At 41.5% G+C, this 19,790-nt stretch overlaps 1 protein-coding gene across 1 annotated transcript; it reads left to right on the forward strand.

Moving 5' to 3' along the window:
* Window positions 1–4,682: 4,682 nt before the first annotated feature.
* Window positions 4,683–19,494, forward strand: scinlb (scinderin like b). The gene is made up of 17 exons (XM_069684258.1): window positions 4,683–4,772; window positions 6,828–7,015; window positions 7,836–7,990; window positions 10,430–10,591; window positions 11,226–11,375; window positions 11,836–11,925; window positions 12,809–12,941; window positions 13,184–13,272; window positions 13,420–13,635; window positions 13,726–13,859; window positions 14,028–14,118; window positions 15,967–16,137; window positions 16,223–16,397; window positions 16,707–16,822; window positions 16,957–17,034; window positions 17,161–17,221; window positions 18,709–19,494. The coding sequence occupies exons 2-17, from the start codon at window positions 6,835–6,837 to the stop codon at window positions 18,867–18,869; spliced, it is 2,163 nt and encodes a 720-aa protein (XP_069540359.1). The 5' UTR covers window positions 4,683–4,772; window positions 6,828–6,834; the 3' UTR covers window positions 18,870–19,494.
* The last annotated feature ends 296 nt before the right edge of the window (window positions 19,495–19,790 follow it).

The following is a 19,790-nucleotide window of genomic DNA, read 5'->3' on the forward strand; positions in this document are numbered from 1 at the left end:
GTCTGCAAGAACTGCACATTCAGATGATAATTTTCTGTAGCTTCTTCACTTTGAATGATCTTTTTAGGGGTTATTGGTATCTTCAGATTACGACAGATACATGACATATCTGCCGATATTTTACGCCCATAAAACAATGCTTTGGTAATGCGTAAATGCTTGATGACTCCTGAATAAATATGGCATTTTGTACATAAAGAATATCGGCATGATTTCAATTCAACTACAATTCAACTACTACTCTGCTATTAGGCTATGTGCCCAATATATCCGTATCAAACTCGACAATCAGTAAACAGGGTTGTAAAATATCGGTATATCGGCAAATCCAATATCATGCATCCCTAGTCATGATGTTTTCAACCCGTCACGATAATTAGTTTAAGCGGCTGTAGTCTGTTCCAAGCTAAGCTAATTAGCTGCTCGCTGTAACTACATATTGCGTAGCGTTGCGGGGTAGCTAGACAGATGGAGGAAGAACGAGGAAGACGTGCTGTGCATGATGAGCCCAGATTTAGCTCCTTGTCGCAGGAACAGCTAACCTGAGGTTGAGGTGTTCCTGAAAAAACTACAAACCGGGGGGCTAACTGCTTTTCTCACTTATGTCGAATTCCCGCTGAGCTTTTATCAATAACTCCGTCTTCCTTCCACCGGAGCTACTTCTCAGCCAGTTGCCCACTATGGTGAACACCTCCCTCAATAAACAGCTGCAAAACAACAGATTTGTGAGTGCTATGGAGCTTTGCATCTTACTTTCCAACAGAAAATGATTAAGCATATTTCCTAAAAGCCAAACTATTGCTTTAAGTAGCATTTAGACAGCGGAACCTGTTATATTTTTACATTGCAATATTACAATTTTTCTTAAGTAAAAGGTCTGAATACACCTTCTAATGTAACAGACACCTGGCTCTATCAGTTGATTAATAACTACCAGTTTAATGTGAGGGAGTGTGCCAGCATGCTTTGCACAAAACACAGCACTCAGTGATTGCAAGGATTGCAAGAAACCAGACCCGTGTGCTTCATAGATGTTAACCACACTGGTGCAGGCACACGCGCGGGCTGTCTGGCACACGCGTTAACCACAGGCAACACATTGGCGAGCAGTGTTCATCAGTGTTTGTACCAACAATAAAGTAATAATGCTACGATCAAAGCTACGAGGCCCTTGTTTGCTCATGGACATCAGGATGTTGGTTCAGCGGGTTGAGCTGTTAATGCAACAGAGCAGAGTCACAACAGAGTCAGAAGATTTGATGGATTTTAGTTTGACTTCAATATTTAAATCTCTTAAAAGTCTTTATTTGGTCAAACGGTTGAACAATACAGGTTATCTGCACTGATGCATATCAGCTTCCTTCAGAGCATTTAAGGTGACAAATGTCATAAAGGAGGCGTGCCATCCTAATCTGACTGCACACACACCCAGGAGGACTACAGTACAGTAGCAACCTGTTCCACTAGCTATGCAACAGCTTTTCGATTTCTCTGGCATGTTTAACAAGATAAAAGTTGAATTAATGCTAACAAAAACCAAATACTAACTTCTTTAAGACAAGAACAGAGTTCTGCAGTAATTACAGATTGATTGTACTCTCTTTAGGAGGAGTCTGGTCTTTAATTTTGTATTTTAAGTTACACAAAATGTTGCACATCACAGATATAAGAGTTAACAGAACGTCACCCCCCAATAGAGCACATCTATAATATATTGGTAAGACACAAAAAATACAATAGAATATAACAAGTTAGAATAATATGATTTGAAATTTTAAAAAAGTATAAATAGGCTACAATACAATAAAATGAAATGTTCCAATAAATAAGAATACAGTATAATATGGAGTGTATAGTACAAACCTAAAAAAAAACATTGACTTTTATATTTCTATACAAGTTAAAAATAGTTGCCATGTAGCATAACATTTCTGATTTTTCATGGACTTCGTGTTGTACAGGTGTGTTTCTTCAGGAGGGGCCGTGCACTTTGACTCGATTAAAAAACAACCATTACGGGCCAACATTGATGTAAGGTCACTGCTATCACCTCCCACACAAGGCTCCACAATCACCAAGCTGCAGATTCTGACCTTTCCCTCATTAAACTGAACCTTTATTGTGAAAGGGGGGGAGTGGGTATCCTAGTAACCGTTTATATGGTGACAGAAGGACAGAGAGACCTTGGCTTGGTGGTTTGACGGACACTTGTGGTCAGCGGTTAGCTGACCCCAACAGTTTCTGCTCAGTGTTTGTTTGCTGAAACAAGTAGCAAGATAAGAGTGATTGTAGGGAAACCTGATGAAGCCAAATTCACCATATTAAATAAAACAACACATTTAATACCCAATTAGCTTCTGTAAGATAACAGCTAATGCTGGCTTTCAGCCACTTCCTAGTGTTAATATAATGTTAGCTAGGAATTTACACATTTCCTATTGTAAAGTGTAATGCTACCAAATTTGAGCTTTCTGCCACTTTCTAGCTAACAGTGATATATTCTAGTAGGACCACCCGTTAGCCACAATGAGACAACAGCTAATGTTAGAGGCAGCCACTTCCTAGCAGATATTACATTAACTATGAAGTACTGTGATTTCATATGATGATAGCTAGGAATTTGTAACACTAACACTACCATACTGCAATTTTAACTTTCCCCCCGTTGGGAAACTCAAATGCAGTTATTTCCTAGTATTTGCCGTTATGCTAATGTTAGCTTTCAACCATTTCCTCGATTACATTACGTTAAAGTAAACTCTCATGTTCTAACACAATGTAAGTTAGAAATGTACGCATTTTCTATTGTAGTGTGTTTCAATACCAAAAGGTAATAGTAGCTTTTGGAAACTTTCTAGCTAACCCTAAGTAGGTGAATGCTAATCGTAGCTGTTGTCTGACCGTAGCCAAATGCGAGCAAATTTCCCTTCCAGACCTTTTTGCTGTTTTTTGTCTTTTTGTTTTCTGATCATCAAGAAGCAGTGAAGATTTGCCAGTTAACCAGATACATTTATACGACTTACAACCTGGAAAGCAGCATTTGACATTGTTATAGCGTTGAAGCGTCCCCCTGAGCTAATGTCAGAATGGACGTTGTGTGAACATGTTCATTCATTTCTGCTTCATCTGCCTCACTGACCTCCTCTCCCCTCTCCTGGGGTAAGCCTCTGGTTATAGGAGTCTAATCCATTTTGTGTTGGTCGTATTGTCACTGAGGATGTGCATCAGTCAGTTGTCAGCGTGTGGCACAATGGGGCCGCGGCACACAGACATTCGGCCTGCATGTCACATCCTGTTTGATGATAAGCCGCTCTGGAACCAGTGTTATCTACTGAGGCCAGAGTGATTAAGTTATTAAAATAATGTATGTTTTATAAAATGTGAACTTAGTTACATGCAGAAATGGATGGATGGTGTAAAACAAAGACAGTGGCACAGATCTTTTTAAGGATCCTTTGATGTACACACGCGTCCACACAAACAATAAGAATAAATGACAGTTTTCAACTGTGTTTTGCAAGAAATTTTGTGACGAAACTGCAATCGAAAAACAGTTTGTCATTCCAACCCACTTCTTACTTTAAAAAGAATCAGCAGCATCATGTTGACAAGCAGATTTTGTTGTTCTGTACTGCACCAGCGTGTAGTCTGCTACTCTATGTCCATCAGATTAAAGCAGAAGTGGGCTGCTGTATATGGCATATCATATTTCACACAAAGTGTAACTGGAACTTGTGAGCAAACATGCCCAGTTCACTTTAAAAACTCACTGCAGTCAACCCAGATTCACTGTAAATAGCCCTTGCATTTAGCTGTTTCTTTATGTCCGTGCTTCTGTCTGTGTTTCTTTCTGCAGGACGTACAGGCTGCACATTGTCCTCCATGTGTGCTTAACATTTAAGTATAAACAGCCATGTTTCTCATCAAACCTGAGGCAAAAACAAACAAACTGTCTGCAGAAGAGAAAATGGAGAGTGAGTGTTCAGTAGTAGAGGCTGGGTGTGACTGCAGGCTGTGAGAAAACATGCTTTCAGGTTTGAGCTGGTGTTTGCTGCACAGCAGGTTCTGTGCCTAGGACAGAGCTGTAGTAAACACTGTCTGACTATACGAGACACAGGCGTTAAAGTCAACATTCTTAAGGCTATTTAAGGTGTCTACTGTCTGCATGGATGCGTTCTGAATCTGTCTGAAGCTTTTCCATGCAGCCAGTGCCAGCCTGTTTCCTTTATTTTCCACTTAGGAAACGGTGCATGGCAGGAAATCAAAGGGAGGCACCTTTCCCCCGCTGATATTTTTTCGTTCACACCATCCGTCTAAGCCGAAGACAGACACGCGTTGTTGATTGAAGCGCTGCTTCAGGAAGAAACTCTGGCTTGATGAACCTTGTCCCTGCCTATCTGAACACTTTGACACCTTCACTGTAAACAGCAAAGAGTGAAGAGCCACGCGGCACTGAAAGAGAAATGTTAAAAAGACAGAAAATCAAGTGTAATTCTGAATTATCTCAGCAAATTTAAAGACATCTTTGAGGAAATCCTCTTTCACACAGACTGACAGAAGCATCTTTATCTCTGCTGCTCCTCTCGACCAATCAGATCTCTCTCTCACCCCCTCAAACAGACCAGCCCCAACCCTCCCTCCTCCTCCCACCTCCTCCTCCTCTTGTACTTCACATTAAAACATAAAACCTCTCCTTTCTCAGCTCACTCCCTCATCTTCAGCCTCCATCAGCACTTCTGCTCCTCTCTTCTGTGTGATTCATCCTGCAAACTGTGAGTTCACTTTTTCACACGACATGCACGCACATTTGGTCACTTTCTGGACTTTGACATACGAATGCTTTTTAATCGTGCAGGATTTCTCATTAGATAAAGTAGTCGCTAATGGTAGCTCGGGTTTTTTTGCTCGCAATTTAAGTTAATTCACGACTGTAAAGTTTGAAGTGAGAGGATTTCCAGATGTGGAAAATCTCCGTCATTCCCATTTCTCTTGTCTGAGTCACAGCAGCCGGGGAAAGCGTCGAAAACACAGGAACCAAAGCGTTTCTGTTTAGTATGGCAACACACGCTATTGCTCTGCTTATTATGGGGGAAATACTCTCATACTACCGTTATTGTGTGCTTTTATTTTGTAAGTGAACTGGAGCGCTCAAACCTGCGATAGAAGTGCAGGAAGTAGTAGTTTGGATGTTACGTAATACTAAAAAAAGGAGTTGTGCAAATAGTAAATATTACTTTGAATTAAAGCGAGTAAATGAATTTTTCCCTCTTCACAATGCACTCTTCCTTTTAAATATATGAGAGAAGAGGCTTTTGTTTTGTAATTTTTTTCCCTTTACAAATGCAATGTTCCTTTTAAATAAATGAGAATATCCCATCAGTCAGCCGTATAATCAGTCAGGAGAAGGAAAACAGAGATTAGATGAAGTCTCTCATTACAGATGATCTTCCCAGCCGCAGAATGGATCAATATGACGTCACACCCGTGTTATTAACAGCGCATCAGGCTCCAGACAGAAAAACCTCCATGCATCTTAAGTGGTCTGAACATTTTGTCCATGATGCAGCATTTATTGATCAGCCTGTTACAGGAAGTGCTCTGCAGTGTTTTTACTGTGCCAGCTGAAACATGATGCTACGCACACACAGCTGAACACACTCCAGTATAATACATATGACTCCGTCAGGTGGTGGGGATGATGGGTGTTTGTTTGGATTACCTGTGGCTGGAGTGAATGCAGGATTTTAATTTGATGTTATCTTTAATATCTAAAGGAAAAGTAAACACCATGTGTAGGACGTAGTAACAGTGCAATAAAACAGGGTAAATTATTGGCTCTGAGCTGCAACAGGAGTGAGGAAGTGGACATTTGAAAACTCCCTGCTGCAATAATCCTGCTGCCACAGTGACTTGTAATCTGGTTTTAATCTGGTGTAATCTGGGAAATCTGCATAATCTCTAAAGTATCATCATGATTCAAGGTTTATGTTTTTGAAAAATCTTATTTAATGGCTGGTGCTGAAGAGTGCACAGTTATTGAAGTTGCCAGAATTAATAATACAGGGATATTACGTTTTGTTTTTGCTCCATATCAGCTCAGACAATCATAAAATATTTTCACTAGGTCAGGTGTGGTTAGTGGTTATCTCTTTTATGATATGTGGCATTGGAAGGCCTTTTAAGGATCAAATATCTACTAGTTGTGGTTCAAAGTGCATCCTTCCAATGTCATGGCTTTCTCTGAGCTTCTCGTGAAATCATGGCCCATGAAGTAGCCATAAACAGATAACAGGTAACACAACTTAAATATATTTCCTGAAACAAGGAAGGGTGTGCCTGGCAATGACATACAGTTAATGTAAGACCAACGACTAATGCATCTGTAATATCAACTGATGAGTGAGCAGCAACAACACTGCACATGGCAGCTTTAATTACAGCTTTGAGAACTAGTTTGTCTGGTTTGGTCTATACACTGAATGTCCAAATATGGTAATAGGCCTCCTGTAACGATAACACATGTATTTATAACCATGGTGGGTTTGACTGTCTCTGCTGTGACCCACAATTTAAAAAAAAAAAAACCATTCAGGAACCACAACATTTTCATGAACAAAAAAACACTTCCTCTTATTTCATTGGTATCTTTATGTCATTGTTCTCTGCATCTATAGGTGCTCCTATGTGTCCTAAGGTTTTGTTATGATTTACAAGATTCGATTTGCAGCAAAGCTTTGCAATGCAAAGATATGAAAATCACTCCCTGTCTTTCTCCTGCGTCTCCTCATCCTCCTTCTTTCGTTGTCTCATCCCTGTCTTCCTCTCAGAGCCATCATGGTTTCTCATCGGGAGTTCGTGAGTGCAGGGAAGCAGCCGGGCCTGCAGGTGTGGCGTATCGAGAGCATGGACCTGAAGCCGGTTCCTAAAGCTCTGTATGGCAGCTTCTACACCGGGGACGCCTACCTGCTGCTCCACACCACCCAGGCTCCCTCATACAACATACACATGTGGCTGGGTGAGACATGCACACACTGTGGGCTCCTCATATGACTCTATTGTGACACTGTGATGTGTTCTTGGGTTACAGTAAAAGTGGATAAAAGTAAAAAAATATTATTATTAAAGTCAGAAACTTTCTTTGCATTACACTATAGCTGTTTTTATAGTGACGATAAATCAGATGCGGTTGATCTCCTCGGCTGTATGAGTCACTGAAATGTTCAACTCTTGAAGTCACACCAGGTTGTGAAATTCCTCTCCTCCTCACAGCTCCCCCTCTGTGCTGCCTGCACTCGCTTCAGGTCTGTACAGAACAAACCGTTCTACTCTTGATCCCCAAAATTTCTTCCAAAAACTAATAGTTACATAACAAAAGAAAAAGGGACCGTAAAGAAACCACTGCATGACTCACATATGGAAAAACCCCCGCAGGCCACAGAGACAGGCACCGTGATGTTTGTCGTTTTTCAGCCAATTCTCGTCCTGTGCCAGCACACAGACTTTTTTATTCTCTAAAACACTCTGTAAGAACTTTCAGTAGAAATAACACCAGGACATAATTAATCCCTCTGTCTGGGATCGAATGTTAGTCATGCAAAGTTATGGAGGAGATTCACCCATGTTGTGTGCCATCTGACAGTAATAACAGGATACAAAGAGCCTCTGCTGCAGATGTGGTCAAAGTGATTCAAACCTTCCAGCTATTACTCAGAGGTCCTGTGAGGTCACTGCAGGACCTAAAGTGCTGCAGCTTTCTCTGCTAATGTGAAATAAATTTGACGTTAATGTGGTGTTGTTTCAGTGTTAAAAAGACTGAAAATGTCTCCTTCCTGCAGGGGACGAGTGTTCACAGGATGAGAGTGGAGCGGCGGCCATCTTTTCCTCGCAGCTGGATGACTTCCTGGGCGGTGGTCCTGTGCAGTTCAGGGAGCTGCAGAACTCTGAATCCAACACCTTTCTGGGGTACTTCAAGTCAGGGATCAAGTACCAGGTAAGCTTCACAGTACAGCAGAGACAACAAAAGACAGTTGTTGTCACTGTCTAAATAAAAGTACTCAAAATCCCAATCGGGGTTGCAAGATCATCTCAAGGGAACTAATATCTTCTGCACAAAATATGGTTAATGGTGTTTTTTCTGGTATGTGCTTTCTAGCCATGATGCAGTGTGGCTTAATGGATGTTGTTACCATTCTGTATTCCTGTCAGTCAAGTAGTTTTGTCAACTCCACAATAGACTCTAAACTAAACCTAAACTATAAGATTGCCATGACATCTTTTACATAAATGTATGATCTCCAGAGGATGTAACTCTAGCACAAAGATGAGGCTCACGTTTGTGATTTTGAATCAAATGTCCCAACAACTGTACTTTTAAAAAACATTTTCTGGCAAAGTCCTTGTATTTAAGTAGGGCTAATTAGCAAATATTAGCATGCTAATACACTAAACTAAAATTGTTCTTCATACACAACGTCATGTCAAATTGCTAATGTCAGTTTGATTTGTCCAATAATTTGTAAGTCAAATTCCTGCACATACCTTGAGTTGCTAATTGGGCTAATTAACAAATGCTAAACATGCTAAACAAAGATGTAGAAACATCTAGTAAAGTTTGTAATTTGTCCAATACTTTGTTTAACAATATTCCTCGTAGTCCTATGATTTAAATAAGGCTAATTAGCTAATACTACCATGCTAACATTGTACATGCTAAACGCTAGCATGTTAGTATTTTCATTGTAAGTATATTAGCATGTTAGCATACAGCTTACTGTCTTGTTGTGCCTTAGTAAAGCCTCACAAAGCTGCTAGCATGGCCACATTCTTGATTCTTTTGTTATAATGTACAGCTTTACATCGTTAGGCCTCTAAAAATTAAACAGAAACGGTTTCAGAAGGCAAAATGACATTTTTTTATATAGTCCTCTCAGATTTCACAGATTTGCAACATGTGATGAGTGGTCACAAGTAGAAACAGCAGTGTGACTGGATGAAAAACCAAACTTTGTAGTAATGGAACTTTTATCTATTATGTTTCCAGCCTGTAGTTCATAAATATACTCAATAAAATATGCATATTTTGCAGCTTAAACTGTGAAAGTTCCCAAAGCACACAAATGGAGTGCAATCTGTCAGAAGTCTCTCTGAACTAAATATATCGGCAGGGTTTAATGATTGTCAGAATCCATGAACTTTGCCGTGCAGTGAAGCTAATGAGTCTGAAGTTCAGAGAGAGAAAACATCACCCACCGCACTCACAGGGTGTGTCTGACCGTCTGACTGTGACTGTGGCAACCTCGCCTGTTCAAAGGAGGACATTTTGAAGACACAAGCTGGGCCACTTCTGTTATTTAACCAGCCGTCTGTTTCTCATTGCCATGAAAACCATCCAAACCCCCTTCTGGCTTCAGTCTACTATAATTAGAGTAAATTCCTGTTTACTGCTTTCGTAAGGTTTGAGGCTGGAAACTCTGCTCTGCACATGTGCAGAGACAAAGCTCACACACACACACACACTAACAATGTTCTTCAGAAAAAAAAGAGCAAGAGAAAGAAGAAAACCAAATTATCTCTCATAGTTTTGGTGAAACAATCCTTCTATTGGAATAAACAGAGCCGGCATTGTTGCTATGGAACATTTTACTGCCTCTGTCTTGAGAGAGGAGCAAACAGCATGATGTGGTTTCCGTCTTGAGGCCTGAATAAAAGTCGCTCTTCCAGATGCTAACCAGACTCTGTGCCTATGTGGTAAATGCTAAACCCTCAAGGACAGGAAAGTCCCTCTTAGTTTTGTTCACATGAAGTTACAGGGCTTTATCGCAGCTTTAGTTTCAACAGGTTTAAAATCCCATCAAACAGCGTCTGTCCAAGCAGGCAAATTACCTTTTTTCTACGACTCATCTGTTTCCCATTTGCTGTGCTGCATTTGCATGTCTTGTAAATTCCTGTTTTGTTTACTGGCTTCACCAAGGACGGCACGTTGCGACAAAATCCGGTCCCCAAGGTACAGGACTGTTGCATAGAACAGACATGATCCTCTTTTCCAGAAGCAGGCATCATGTTAGTTTCATTATTCCACATTAGATAAGGTTTAATGGCTGTGATTTATAGGATCATTCATGTTTATCTCATTATTTGGCAGAGGAATTTAAAGCCTTTAGTGCTTTGAGGTTTTACCGTGTTGTGTAAAACTCATTTCACCCTCGCTGTGCTGCAAATGTCGAGCTATGTGTGTCGTAAAATCATCTTTTTCCACACATTCTGCCTCAAACGTCTCAGTGGAGCATACAGTGATTATATAATTCATATCATGTACATAAAGTCCCTTTTCTTCCCTTAACTGTGCTCATGTACACATTTCAAATGAAGCTGAGAGTTTAGCGAAAGTTTCCCTTGTTTATAACCTCCTTGGTTTATGTTTTTTTTACAGAAAGGGGGCGCGGCCTCAGGTTTCCAGCATGTGGTGACCAATGAAATGAACGTGAAGCGCCTGCTGCACGTCAAGGGTCGCAGGGCCATCAGAGCCACAGAGGTGGACATGAGCTGGTCCAGCTTCAACAAGGGAGACTGCTTCATTGTTGACCTGGGCAAGGTGAACTAACATATATCTGATTATTCCATATAATGTATTCCTATAACTAGTCTGTTATAGTGATAACGGCATGGCTTGAGGACTATACTTTCATATATCTGCACAGTAATAAATGTGTTTATTGAAAGGGTTAATGCTTGATTCTTAAAGTTACAACCCCATAAGATTTTAGTGACATCAAACCCCACTTTTAATAGTATTTAGAGTCTTTCTGTGGCAAAAGGCATTCTATGTATTACATCCAGTCACTTTCATTGTTTGTGATGGGGTCCCCCATTCCCGGGTCCTACCCAAGCATGAGGGGTTTAGAAAGATGCAGCATTCATTTATGCAAAGCCAATATTCAATCACTTATAAACCAGATCTCGGTAGCTCACAATCAGATGTAAAGAGAAGAAATAGTTCCTCTTTTTATTTTTAACATGGCTGCACTGTAAATCGAAACACCAGCTGGTCTTCTGTTATATTTCTTAAAAAAAAACAGCTGTTCTCTGCCTACAAAATCTGGGACTTGTAGTTTTAAACCATACTTGCTTTCACAAACAGTCATCATGCTTGTCAACAAATCTATCAGGATCGAAGTCTTAATGTTTATAACTTTTGTTGCCATTTCCTGTCTCTCCCTCTCCTGCAGGACGTGTATCAGTGGTGCGGCAGTGAGTGTAACCGCTTTGAGAAGTTGAAGGCCGCTCAGATCACCATCGACATCAGAGACAACGAGAGAAACGGCAGAGCCAAACTGCATGTCGTGAATGAGGGGGAAGAGCCGGCAGCAATCATAGAGGTGACACAATCACGCACATGTTTTCCTTATTCCCTGTCCTCCTCCTGATGAATCTCGGCCTCACTTTGAAGGTTTAACCCGATGGTGTTTTTGATGCATTTTACGGCTGCTGAGTTAGTCAGCGTGGGAACGAGTGGACACAATGTGGTCCTTTGTAACATGCTGCTCACGTGGCAACTGTGTGCCAAGGCGGCATTGTAAACACTTCCTTTACAACATGAGAGGAGGGTAAACTCCAGAGAGGCCTAATGAGAGAGAGGAGGGGGATGGGTCACAGATTATATGTTTAAAATTGATTAAGTTTTACTTTTATGTAAGAAAAAAGATGTAAAAAGTCTATAAAACGAGGTTCAAGGTTGTTGTGTGTTTATCTGCGTTAAAAAAATCACTAATTTAGTTTGAAGTAAAAGTGATAATACTGAAGTGAGGAGCACAATGACTCATTCCTCTGGTTGTGCAGGCTCTGGGGCCCAAACCAGACATCGCCCCGGGTACCCAGGACGACGAAAAGGTGGACACCTCCAACAAGAAGAAGGGTGCCCTCTACATGGTGAGTCATGAAAACAACAATCACAATTAATTTATAACAGCTGATAATAAGAGCGTGCTGTTAATTCTGACTGTAGGAGAGTCATCATTTGAAGGTATATGGAACTTTTTCATGTAATTAAATGTCTGTTAAGTTTCTGTCTATCGCCGAATGAGGTAACTCAATGGTGATTGAGCCTGTGGCCCACTGATGAAAGCCTTTGTATTTGCAGTATATAGTATTATTATGGACCCGGTGTCTGTGGCGACATTCATGGAAAAAATCACAAGCAGCGCCCAGTTAGTGACGCGTTTTCCATCAGCCAGCAGTGGTTGGTCTGCCAGAGAGGGTAGGCGGAGCTAAGCGGCTACTTTTCCGGTCTCTGCAAGTGTTGCGAGTAAACAGTAATCTACTATGGCTGAACAAACAAAGTAAAAAGATGGATGACTACAGATACAACTTCAAAAATAAGTGAAAATCCAAAGAAAAAGAAACAATTCGCTCAGATGAAGAAAAAACAGTCTAAAAAGGAAAGCAAGGAAAATCAAGAGTTAGAACCATGACAAAGGGAGCCATCAGTAGACGTGTGGTTAAATCAATCAAGTCGTGCTCTTATAAGTACAGTTTATCACCAGTCAGTGGTGCTCATGAGCAGGTCACAGTGATAAACACCATCACATCACAGCTACAAAGTTTCTGATTCTGGTGAAACGTCACCTGCTGCTATTCCTCGCTTAAAGCTCATGTGATCAGGTTTGCACTGCTGTGATGTGGAATGATAAATAAGACATGCGAAAATATGATAAAATTAGTTAGGATTTTGTATCAAGTAGGTATGTTTGTTGTGGACGTCCTCATTTAGCTGAGAACCTTTGGAACAAAATACTCTCTCTTTGTTTCGTAGATCTCCGATGCGTCCGGTACGATGACCACGACGACCGTGGCTGGGTCCAGTCCCTTTAAACAGGCCATGCTGTCTCCTGAGGAGTGCTACATCCTGGACAACGGAGTGGACAAGACCATCTTTGTTTGGAAAGGTGCCAACAGCATTACAGACTCAATAGCAAAGCAGAAAATTACGTTGAACAAACTCCCATTATTAGCTTTCCTGGCTGTCTTCATCGCCGTTTTTTTAGCACAAACTTATAAACATGCTCTTTGAAGATAATATTGACTAGGTAGATTATTACAAAGGCCTTCTCCTTTTGCACAAAGGAGAATCAAATAGATACGTTTTTGTGAATAATAGCCTTCTCATGTCTTATCTGGCTTCAACCAGGTTCCAAGGCCAACTTGTCAGAGCGTAAATCAGCCATGTCAACGGGTCAGAAGTTCATCTCAGAAAAGGGATACTCCAGCAAGACACAGGTAAACCTTACTAATGTGTAATCTCTCTGACTGAAAACACGATGTCTTGCAGAAAAGCAGTGATTTTAATTCATACAGAAAAAGCCATGACAAAGATGCATGTCATTAAACAGGCTAATCCTCCTACCTGTCCTGTTTTTCTCACAGATCCAAGTGCTTCCTGCAGGAGCTGAGACAACTCTGTTCAAGCAGTTCTTCAGCGACTGGAAGGACAAACACGAGACCACAGGTCCCAGTAAGGCCTACAGCATTGGCCGCATAGCCAACGTGGAGAAGGTGCCCTTCGATGCCTCTACCCTGCACTCCAACAAGTCCATGGCAGCTCAGCACGGCATGGTGGACGATGGCAAGGGCAAAGTCCAGGTAGGACGGGCGCTAAAAGTTTCTAAAAGCTCATTATAGAAGAAAAAAGTGACTAAATCTGGACAAAACCTGCTGTGGTGTGACTTTTAGATTTGGCGCGTTGAGAAAGGCGAAAAGGTGCCAGTGGATCCCTCCTCCTACGGTCAGTTCTTTGGCGGAGACTGTTACCTGATCCTCTACAGCTACAGACTGGGGGGCCGTGAGCAGCACATAATCTACACCTGGTGGGTAAAGAGAAGTCAATTCATGTGTGCTCGATATAATTTGCATAATACAGTGTGAACTACAAGCTGTAACAGAGCGTGTACACACATCACCCGCCACGCCCTGTGTATGAGCACATACGCGGCTGTAAATGACAGACTGTGTGTGTGTGTGTGTTACTGTGTTAGGCAGGGGCTGAAGTGCACGCAGGACGAGCTGGCGGGTTCGGCGTTCCTCACAGTGAAGCTGGATGACTCAATGGGAGGAGCACCGGTTCAGGTCAGAGCTCGACACTGACGCACCGCTCACCTTCACGTCACATATGAAAACAAACCCAGAGTCTCTACAGTCCCTTATTAATCCCTGACAAAATAAAGCTTCAACTTTGCAGGATTTCAGGAGTATTAAAGGAATCATTAAAAGCAATTATGTTTAAGGCAAGCATGAGCAGACAAAGGTTTCTTGAGTTCTCTGAATATGATGAAAGGTGTGGAAGTTGAGTAAGAAGTTGCAGCTATGGTGTTAAAATTGAGAACTAGCCTGAAACTTTCACAATAAAACTTTAACTTCTCACTCAATAATCTTTGAACAGAACTTAACAAAGCTGTTTTCTGAGATGCTACAAATGAAGACTGTAGTAGCTCACAGAGACTAAAGAGCATCATGACAGCAGCACTGTGCCTTTATAGTGCTGATAAGGTGTTAACTTCTTAAATCTCTGAAACCTAATTATTACAGAGGATGGGTCACAGCTGATTAAGACCATACTTTTACTCTCTGCTATGAAAAACAACCAACCTCAGACAGCCAGCAGAGGGCAGCGTCACTGTATTTTCATTTTGACCACACCACTCAAACTACTGCACCTCCGTGCTGTGCATACTTCCAACAAGCCAACAAATTCTGCAGCATTAGCAAAAGAAATTTGAAGCTTCAACTCAAAACCTGATCAGTTACATAAGACTGTTTTTAATTAAATTGTTGCTATCAGACAAATGTAGTCGTCCATGTTTTCCCATACTGTACGTGTCAAAGCAGGAAAAAGTTCTGTGATTAATACAAAGCAACCCCTCATGTAAAAATGTTTTTCTATAAATTACCTTATCGGTGTTTTGTATGTTTCAGCCCATATACTATACATTTAATGTACTTTAAATGAGGTGGCAGTGGAGGTCTGTGCTGCTGTGTTTCAGAGAGTTGAATAAACTTTTTTTGGTTCTATTCTGCATGGTGCTGATCATACCTAAACTAAGATGTGAAATTTATGACAGTGATCAACAGGAGTGCATTATTTTATGTCACAGCTACAGTTTTTGTTGTAACTTCTTAAGTGAGTCTGGACTTAAAGCTCCTGTGAGCAGTTTTTCACTGGTTATGAGACAGACTGAAATTTATTGTGATTACTTACTTACTATATGAGTTACAAACGCAAACCAGACCATCAGCGACAACATTGATTATTTCTATATAGTTATTTTAATGCCTGAAACTGCTGACAGGGGTAGGTGTAAGACAAAATTCGTTAAATTCAGGGGAGAAATTTAAAGTGAGTGACACATATGACTGTTAAAGAAAGCAGGATGAGATTTGTTGTTTAAAACCACCACTTAAGCATGTGCAGGACAAAATCAGTAAAGAGATAAGAGGTCTGGCTTTGTCCACAGGGGGCGCCAAAATCAACACAAACTGAAAGTTCCTCACAGGAGCTTTAAACTGTATTTTTAAAAATGTTTTTACACTGACAAAAAGTAATGCAGTTGTGAATTTTGCTTTGATGGATTACACAACTGCAGTACAGCTTAGGGGCAATGATCGATTATAAGTTCACGCAGAAAGTCTCAAGTGTAGGAAAAATACAACTAAAGATGTTAAGATGTATAGAATGTATTCAGTAATGTTGTCGTAAAGTAAGTCCATTTAAAGACACACTTTTGATAATACTCACATACAGAATGTTTGGCCTCAGAATCAGGATGTAGTTGAAATAATTGCTGCATCGTTTACATTCAGATACTATTTCTTTCTCCACTTAATTTCCTTCCTTGTACAGTTTTCTCTAAATTATAGGATTAAATAAAATGGTTAAAAGAGCCACAAAACCTGACATTTTTAATGATTCCTCCACAGGTGAGAGTGACTCAGGGTCAGGAGCCCCCACACCTGATGAGCCTGTTCCAGGGCAAACCCATGATCATCCACTGCGGAGGAACGTCACGCAAAGGCGTACAGTCTCAGCCCGGCAGCACTCGCCTCTTCCACATCCGGCAGAGCTCCAGCCGCGCCACCCGGGCTGTGGAGGTGAGTTATCTGCCCCCACACGGGCCTGTAGGTCACTAAAGATTTCTGATGTCCACCTCTCACCTGTCCACGTGTGTCTCCTCAGGTCGAGGCCTCTGCTGCCAATCTGAACACCAACGACGTGTTTGTGCTGAAATCCCCGAGCGCCCTGTTTGTGTGGCGCGGCGTCGGGGCCAGCGATGAGGAGATGCAGGCTGCCAAGCATGTGGGGGGCTTCCTGGGGGGCAGTCCCAGCCAGGTGTCAGAGGGCAAGGAGCCAGGTGGGTGTCCTCCGAGGACCAACATAATGTTTGTGATAGAAAGGAGAAGAGAAAGGAGAAAGTATTAGGCCAGCGAGATTGTTACTTATTACTTCTACCCCAAAGAAGGGACAAAAAAAAACAGGTCTGGTTTTGATTAAACTTGATCAAAGCTGATGCATCATGTTACTGACCTGCACTAAGAGCTGCAGCTGCCTCGGCAGAGAAAGTGATTCACTTCCTGTTCAGAAAACACCATACTAAGACACCATATATGGGACAATCTACTTGAAGCTAATGGCTGTTTCTTCATGTTTTCTTCCCTCACAGCTGATTTCTGGTCCGCTCTGGGAGGCAAGAAGGAGTATCAGACCTCCAAGAGTCTGCAGAGCATGGCCAACCCCCCACGACTGTTTGGCTGCTCCAACAAAACCGGAAACCTGATTGTGAGTCGAGACAAGTGATAAGAGGAGGATTTGTTACTGTTATTAAGGTTTAAATGCTGCAGATGAGGAAAAGTGTGTTATATTAAAGCATGTACACACAGTCGGTCTGAGTTTTCTTCTGCACTTTGTCTCAGGTTGAAGAAGTACCCGGAGACTTCACTCAGTCCGACCTGGCCACTGATGATGTCATGCTCCTGGATACCTGGGACCAGGTGAGATAAGCTCTCTGACATCATCAGTAGAGCTGGCAGAACTCCAGCGACCAGATAAAGGCATTCCTACATTTAAAAGTGCATATCTGCAGGCTGTTTGAGTGACTGTGTTCCTCCTCCCTGTAGATCTTCCTTTGGGTCGGCAATGAAGCGAATGCAGAGGAGAAGACTGGAGCTCCCAAAATAGGTTTGTTGCATTGAAGTCTAAAGGAAAAACAAAAGTACTACTCAGATTGTAATTCCTTTCTCTAGATACTTGCTGCCAGAAGGCACTTAACAATAATAGAAATTGTTTTTTAAAGCACTACCGCCAGCCTTTAATACCAAGATTCAGTGAGGTAAACAAAATCTAATATCATCACAGATTATATTTTTAACGTCTTTGTGTGCTGTGCAGTAGACTGTGAGAATTCCTTATGCTTCTGTGTGTCTGTCAAACCTTGACATTAGACATTTTAACTCAAATATAAGTTTATTAATGGTGAATGAGGTTATCAGGGCAGTTTGTTACCTGGGTTTTTGTCTCGCTGGGTGCATTTTTCCAGGTTGCCACCCTCTAGTTTTAAAACCATGTAGACCCCAATACATAACACTCACAGAGAGTGAGACAAAAAATTGTCCTAATATTGCTGCTGTTTACTTGTCAGTAGCTACATATTAAAGTTGCAATCTCGAAGATCTCAGTTTCGTTCTCTTTTGCGGCACCTATGGTGATAAACGGTAATTGTGGGAGCACACTTCCCAGATATCCAGACAGTGTTGCATGTGTGACGTCCACGGTTGGCTCCGGTTGTAACTCTTGATTTTCCTGGCTGACGGTCGCTTTCCTTTTTAGACTGTTTGCTTCATCTGAGCGTCCAATTTGTTTCTTTTTCTTTGGATTTTCACTTATTGTTGAAGTTGTATCTGTAGTCATCCATCTTTTCTTTGTTTGTTCAGCCATAGTAGATTACTGTTTACTCGCAACACTTGCAGAGAGCGGAAATGCAGTCTCTTAGCTCCGTCTACTCTCTCTGGCAGACCAACCACTGCTGGCTGATGGAAAACGCGTCCCTAACTTGGCGCTGCTTGTGATTTTTTCTGCAAAAGTCGCCACAGACACCCAGTCTGTAATAATACTATATACTGCAAACGCAAAGACCTCATTTAGCGATAGTGACTATATAAATGAAAATCTTTAAGCAGCAACATCTTGAGTTTGCATTTATCAATATTTTTGTATTCTTTGTTATGTAAAACTTGATGCTCATACAGGAAAAACCCTGAACATTAGCAGTTTTAGCCTCTTGGCTTATAGTTTTGGTTTTAGTGGCAGCAGGCAGCTTTTTTCACAATAAAAGCTCCTTTAAAACCGACTCTATGCTAGTAACACTACCTGACCAGCACTAAATAGCAGACAGACTAAGTTAGGGACTAGCTAGTTAATATGTAGGGGACATTTAGCAGGTAAAGTGCCAGACATTCCCTCGGGAGTTTGAGCTTGTGAATATTGGACTAGCATTTGTCAAGAGGCCAAACACACAACTCCAAATGAATTTATGTGTTGCTGTATCTGCTGGATTTGTCAAAGGATACAGTTCTTTGCATGTTCACCGTTTAAATTTCCTGTTTTCTGCAAAGTCATTCTGTTAGACTTGTCTGCCTTTTTAAATCTATCTACTTCCTGTCATGCAGCTAAAGACTACGTGGACTCAGACCCGTCCGGTCGCAGAGGACTTCCCATCACCACCATCAAACAGGGAGCAGAGCCTCCGACTTTCACTGGCTGGTTCCAGGCGTGGGACCTTAAAATGTGGGAGACAGATCCGCTGGACAGAATCCGTGCCCGTTTCTAAACCCAAACCCCCCCCCCCACCCCTCTGCCAAGGCTCTTTCTCCCAATCTGACTCTCTAACTGCACTACCTGTTGCCATTTAGTTTATCTTCAATCCCAAAGTGCCAAAACCAATGTTATATCACTGTAATCAGGTTGAATGGCTGCCTCTATGCCTTGGTCACGTTGCAGTGCAGCAGACCTCATAACCAGGAATGCATCACAACATCAGTCAAATTACTTCCTGTAGCAACATTATCTTCAATTGTAAGAAGTGGTTTATTGATCCAACCCATAATAATAATAGAAAATAGGAAAGGAAGCCATGTTAGACAGCTGGAGGTATCCACTGTTTCTCTCTGCTCTCTTTTACTGCACGCGCTCAGAAGACGTCATCGTGCTTTCCTTTCGTCTTATTTTTAAAGGACATGTATGTCAGAAACACCCCATTCCTGCACTGTTTCTCCATGTGTTATGTTTGCTCATTGGTACTTGAATGTTGTACACGTACTAGAAGTTGCATGCTGCATTTTGTTTTATCCTTTTCTGTGCTTGTGAATTTTAAAAAGCGTACTTTGGTTTGAACACATGTCAACCCTGAAATGCTCACATGGATGGCTTTTAAATAAAACTCCCAGTATTTCAAACCTGCATTTTGTGTCTGATTTTTCTCAAGGCAAATGAGTAAATGGATTAGATTAATCCTAAATGTGCACTTACACACATTCTGAACAGCCAGCATTTATAATTTAATTCAAACTTACTGTCAGACGTTTTGTCAGCCAGCTCTCACTGAGTTTCTCTCCCCTCTCTCGGGAAGACAGGCGGGGATCTCGGTGCAGCTCGCAGCATCTGTCTAAGCAGGAAGAAGACATGAAAGCTCAGTTCACATCTGTGCTGTCCTTCAGGATGAGCCGACACAGGTTTCTCAGAGAAGAAACAG

The sequence above is a fragment of the Semicossyphus pulcher genome, unplaced genomic scaffold (genome assembly GCF_022749685.1).
Source record: "Semicossyphus pulcher isolate SPU_LCO1_2020_fin unplaced genomic scaffold, fSemPul1.0.p SCAF_7, whole genome shotgun sequence".
NCBI classification, from domain to species: domain Eukaryota; kingdom Metazoa; phylum Chordata; class Actinopteri; order Labriformes; family Labridae; genus Semicossyphus; species Semicossyphus pulcher.

Bases quoted from the DNA above. Each gene is read 5' to 3' on its own strand.
- scinlb (XM_069684258.1), top strand. From the start codon at position 6,835: ATGGTTTCTCATCGGGAGTTCGTGAGTGCAGGGAAGCAGCCGGGCCTG. The intron at 11,376-11,835 runs GTGACACAATCA...CTGGTTGTGCAG, and splicing joins AGCCGGCAGCAATCATAGAG to GCTCTGGGGCCCAAACCAGA. The intron at 13,860-14,027 runs GTGGGTAAAGAG...TTACTGTGTTAG, and splicing joins CAGCACATAATCTACACCTG to GCAGGGGCTGAAGTGCACGC.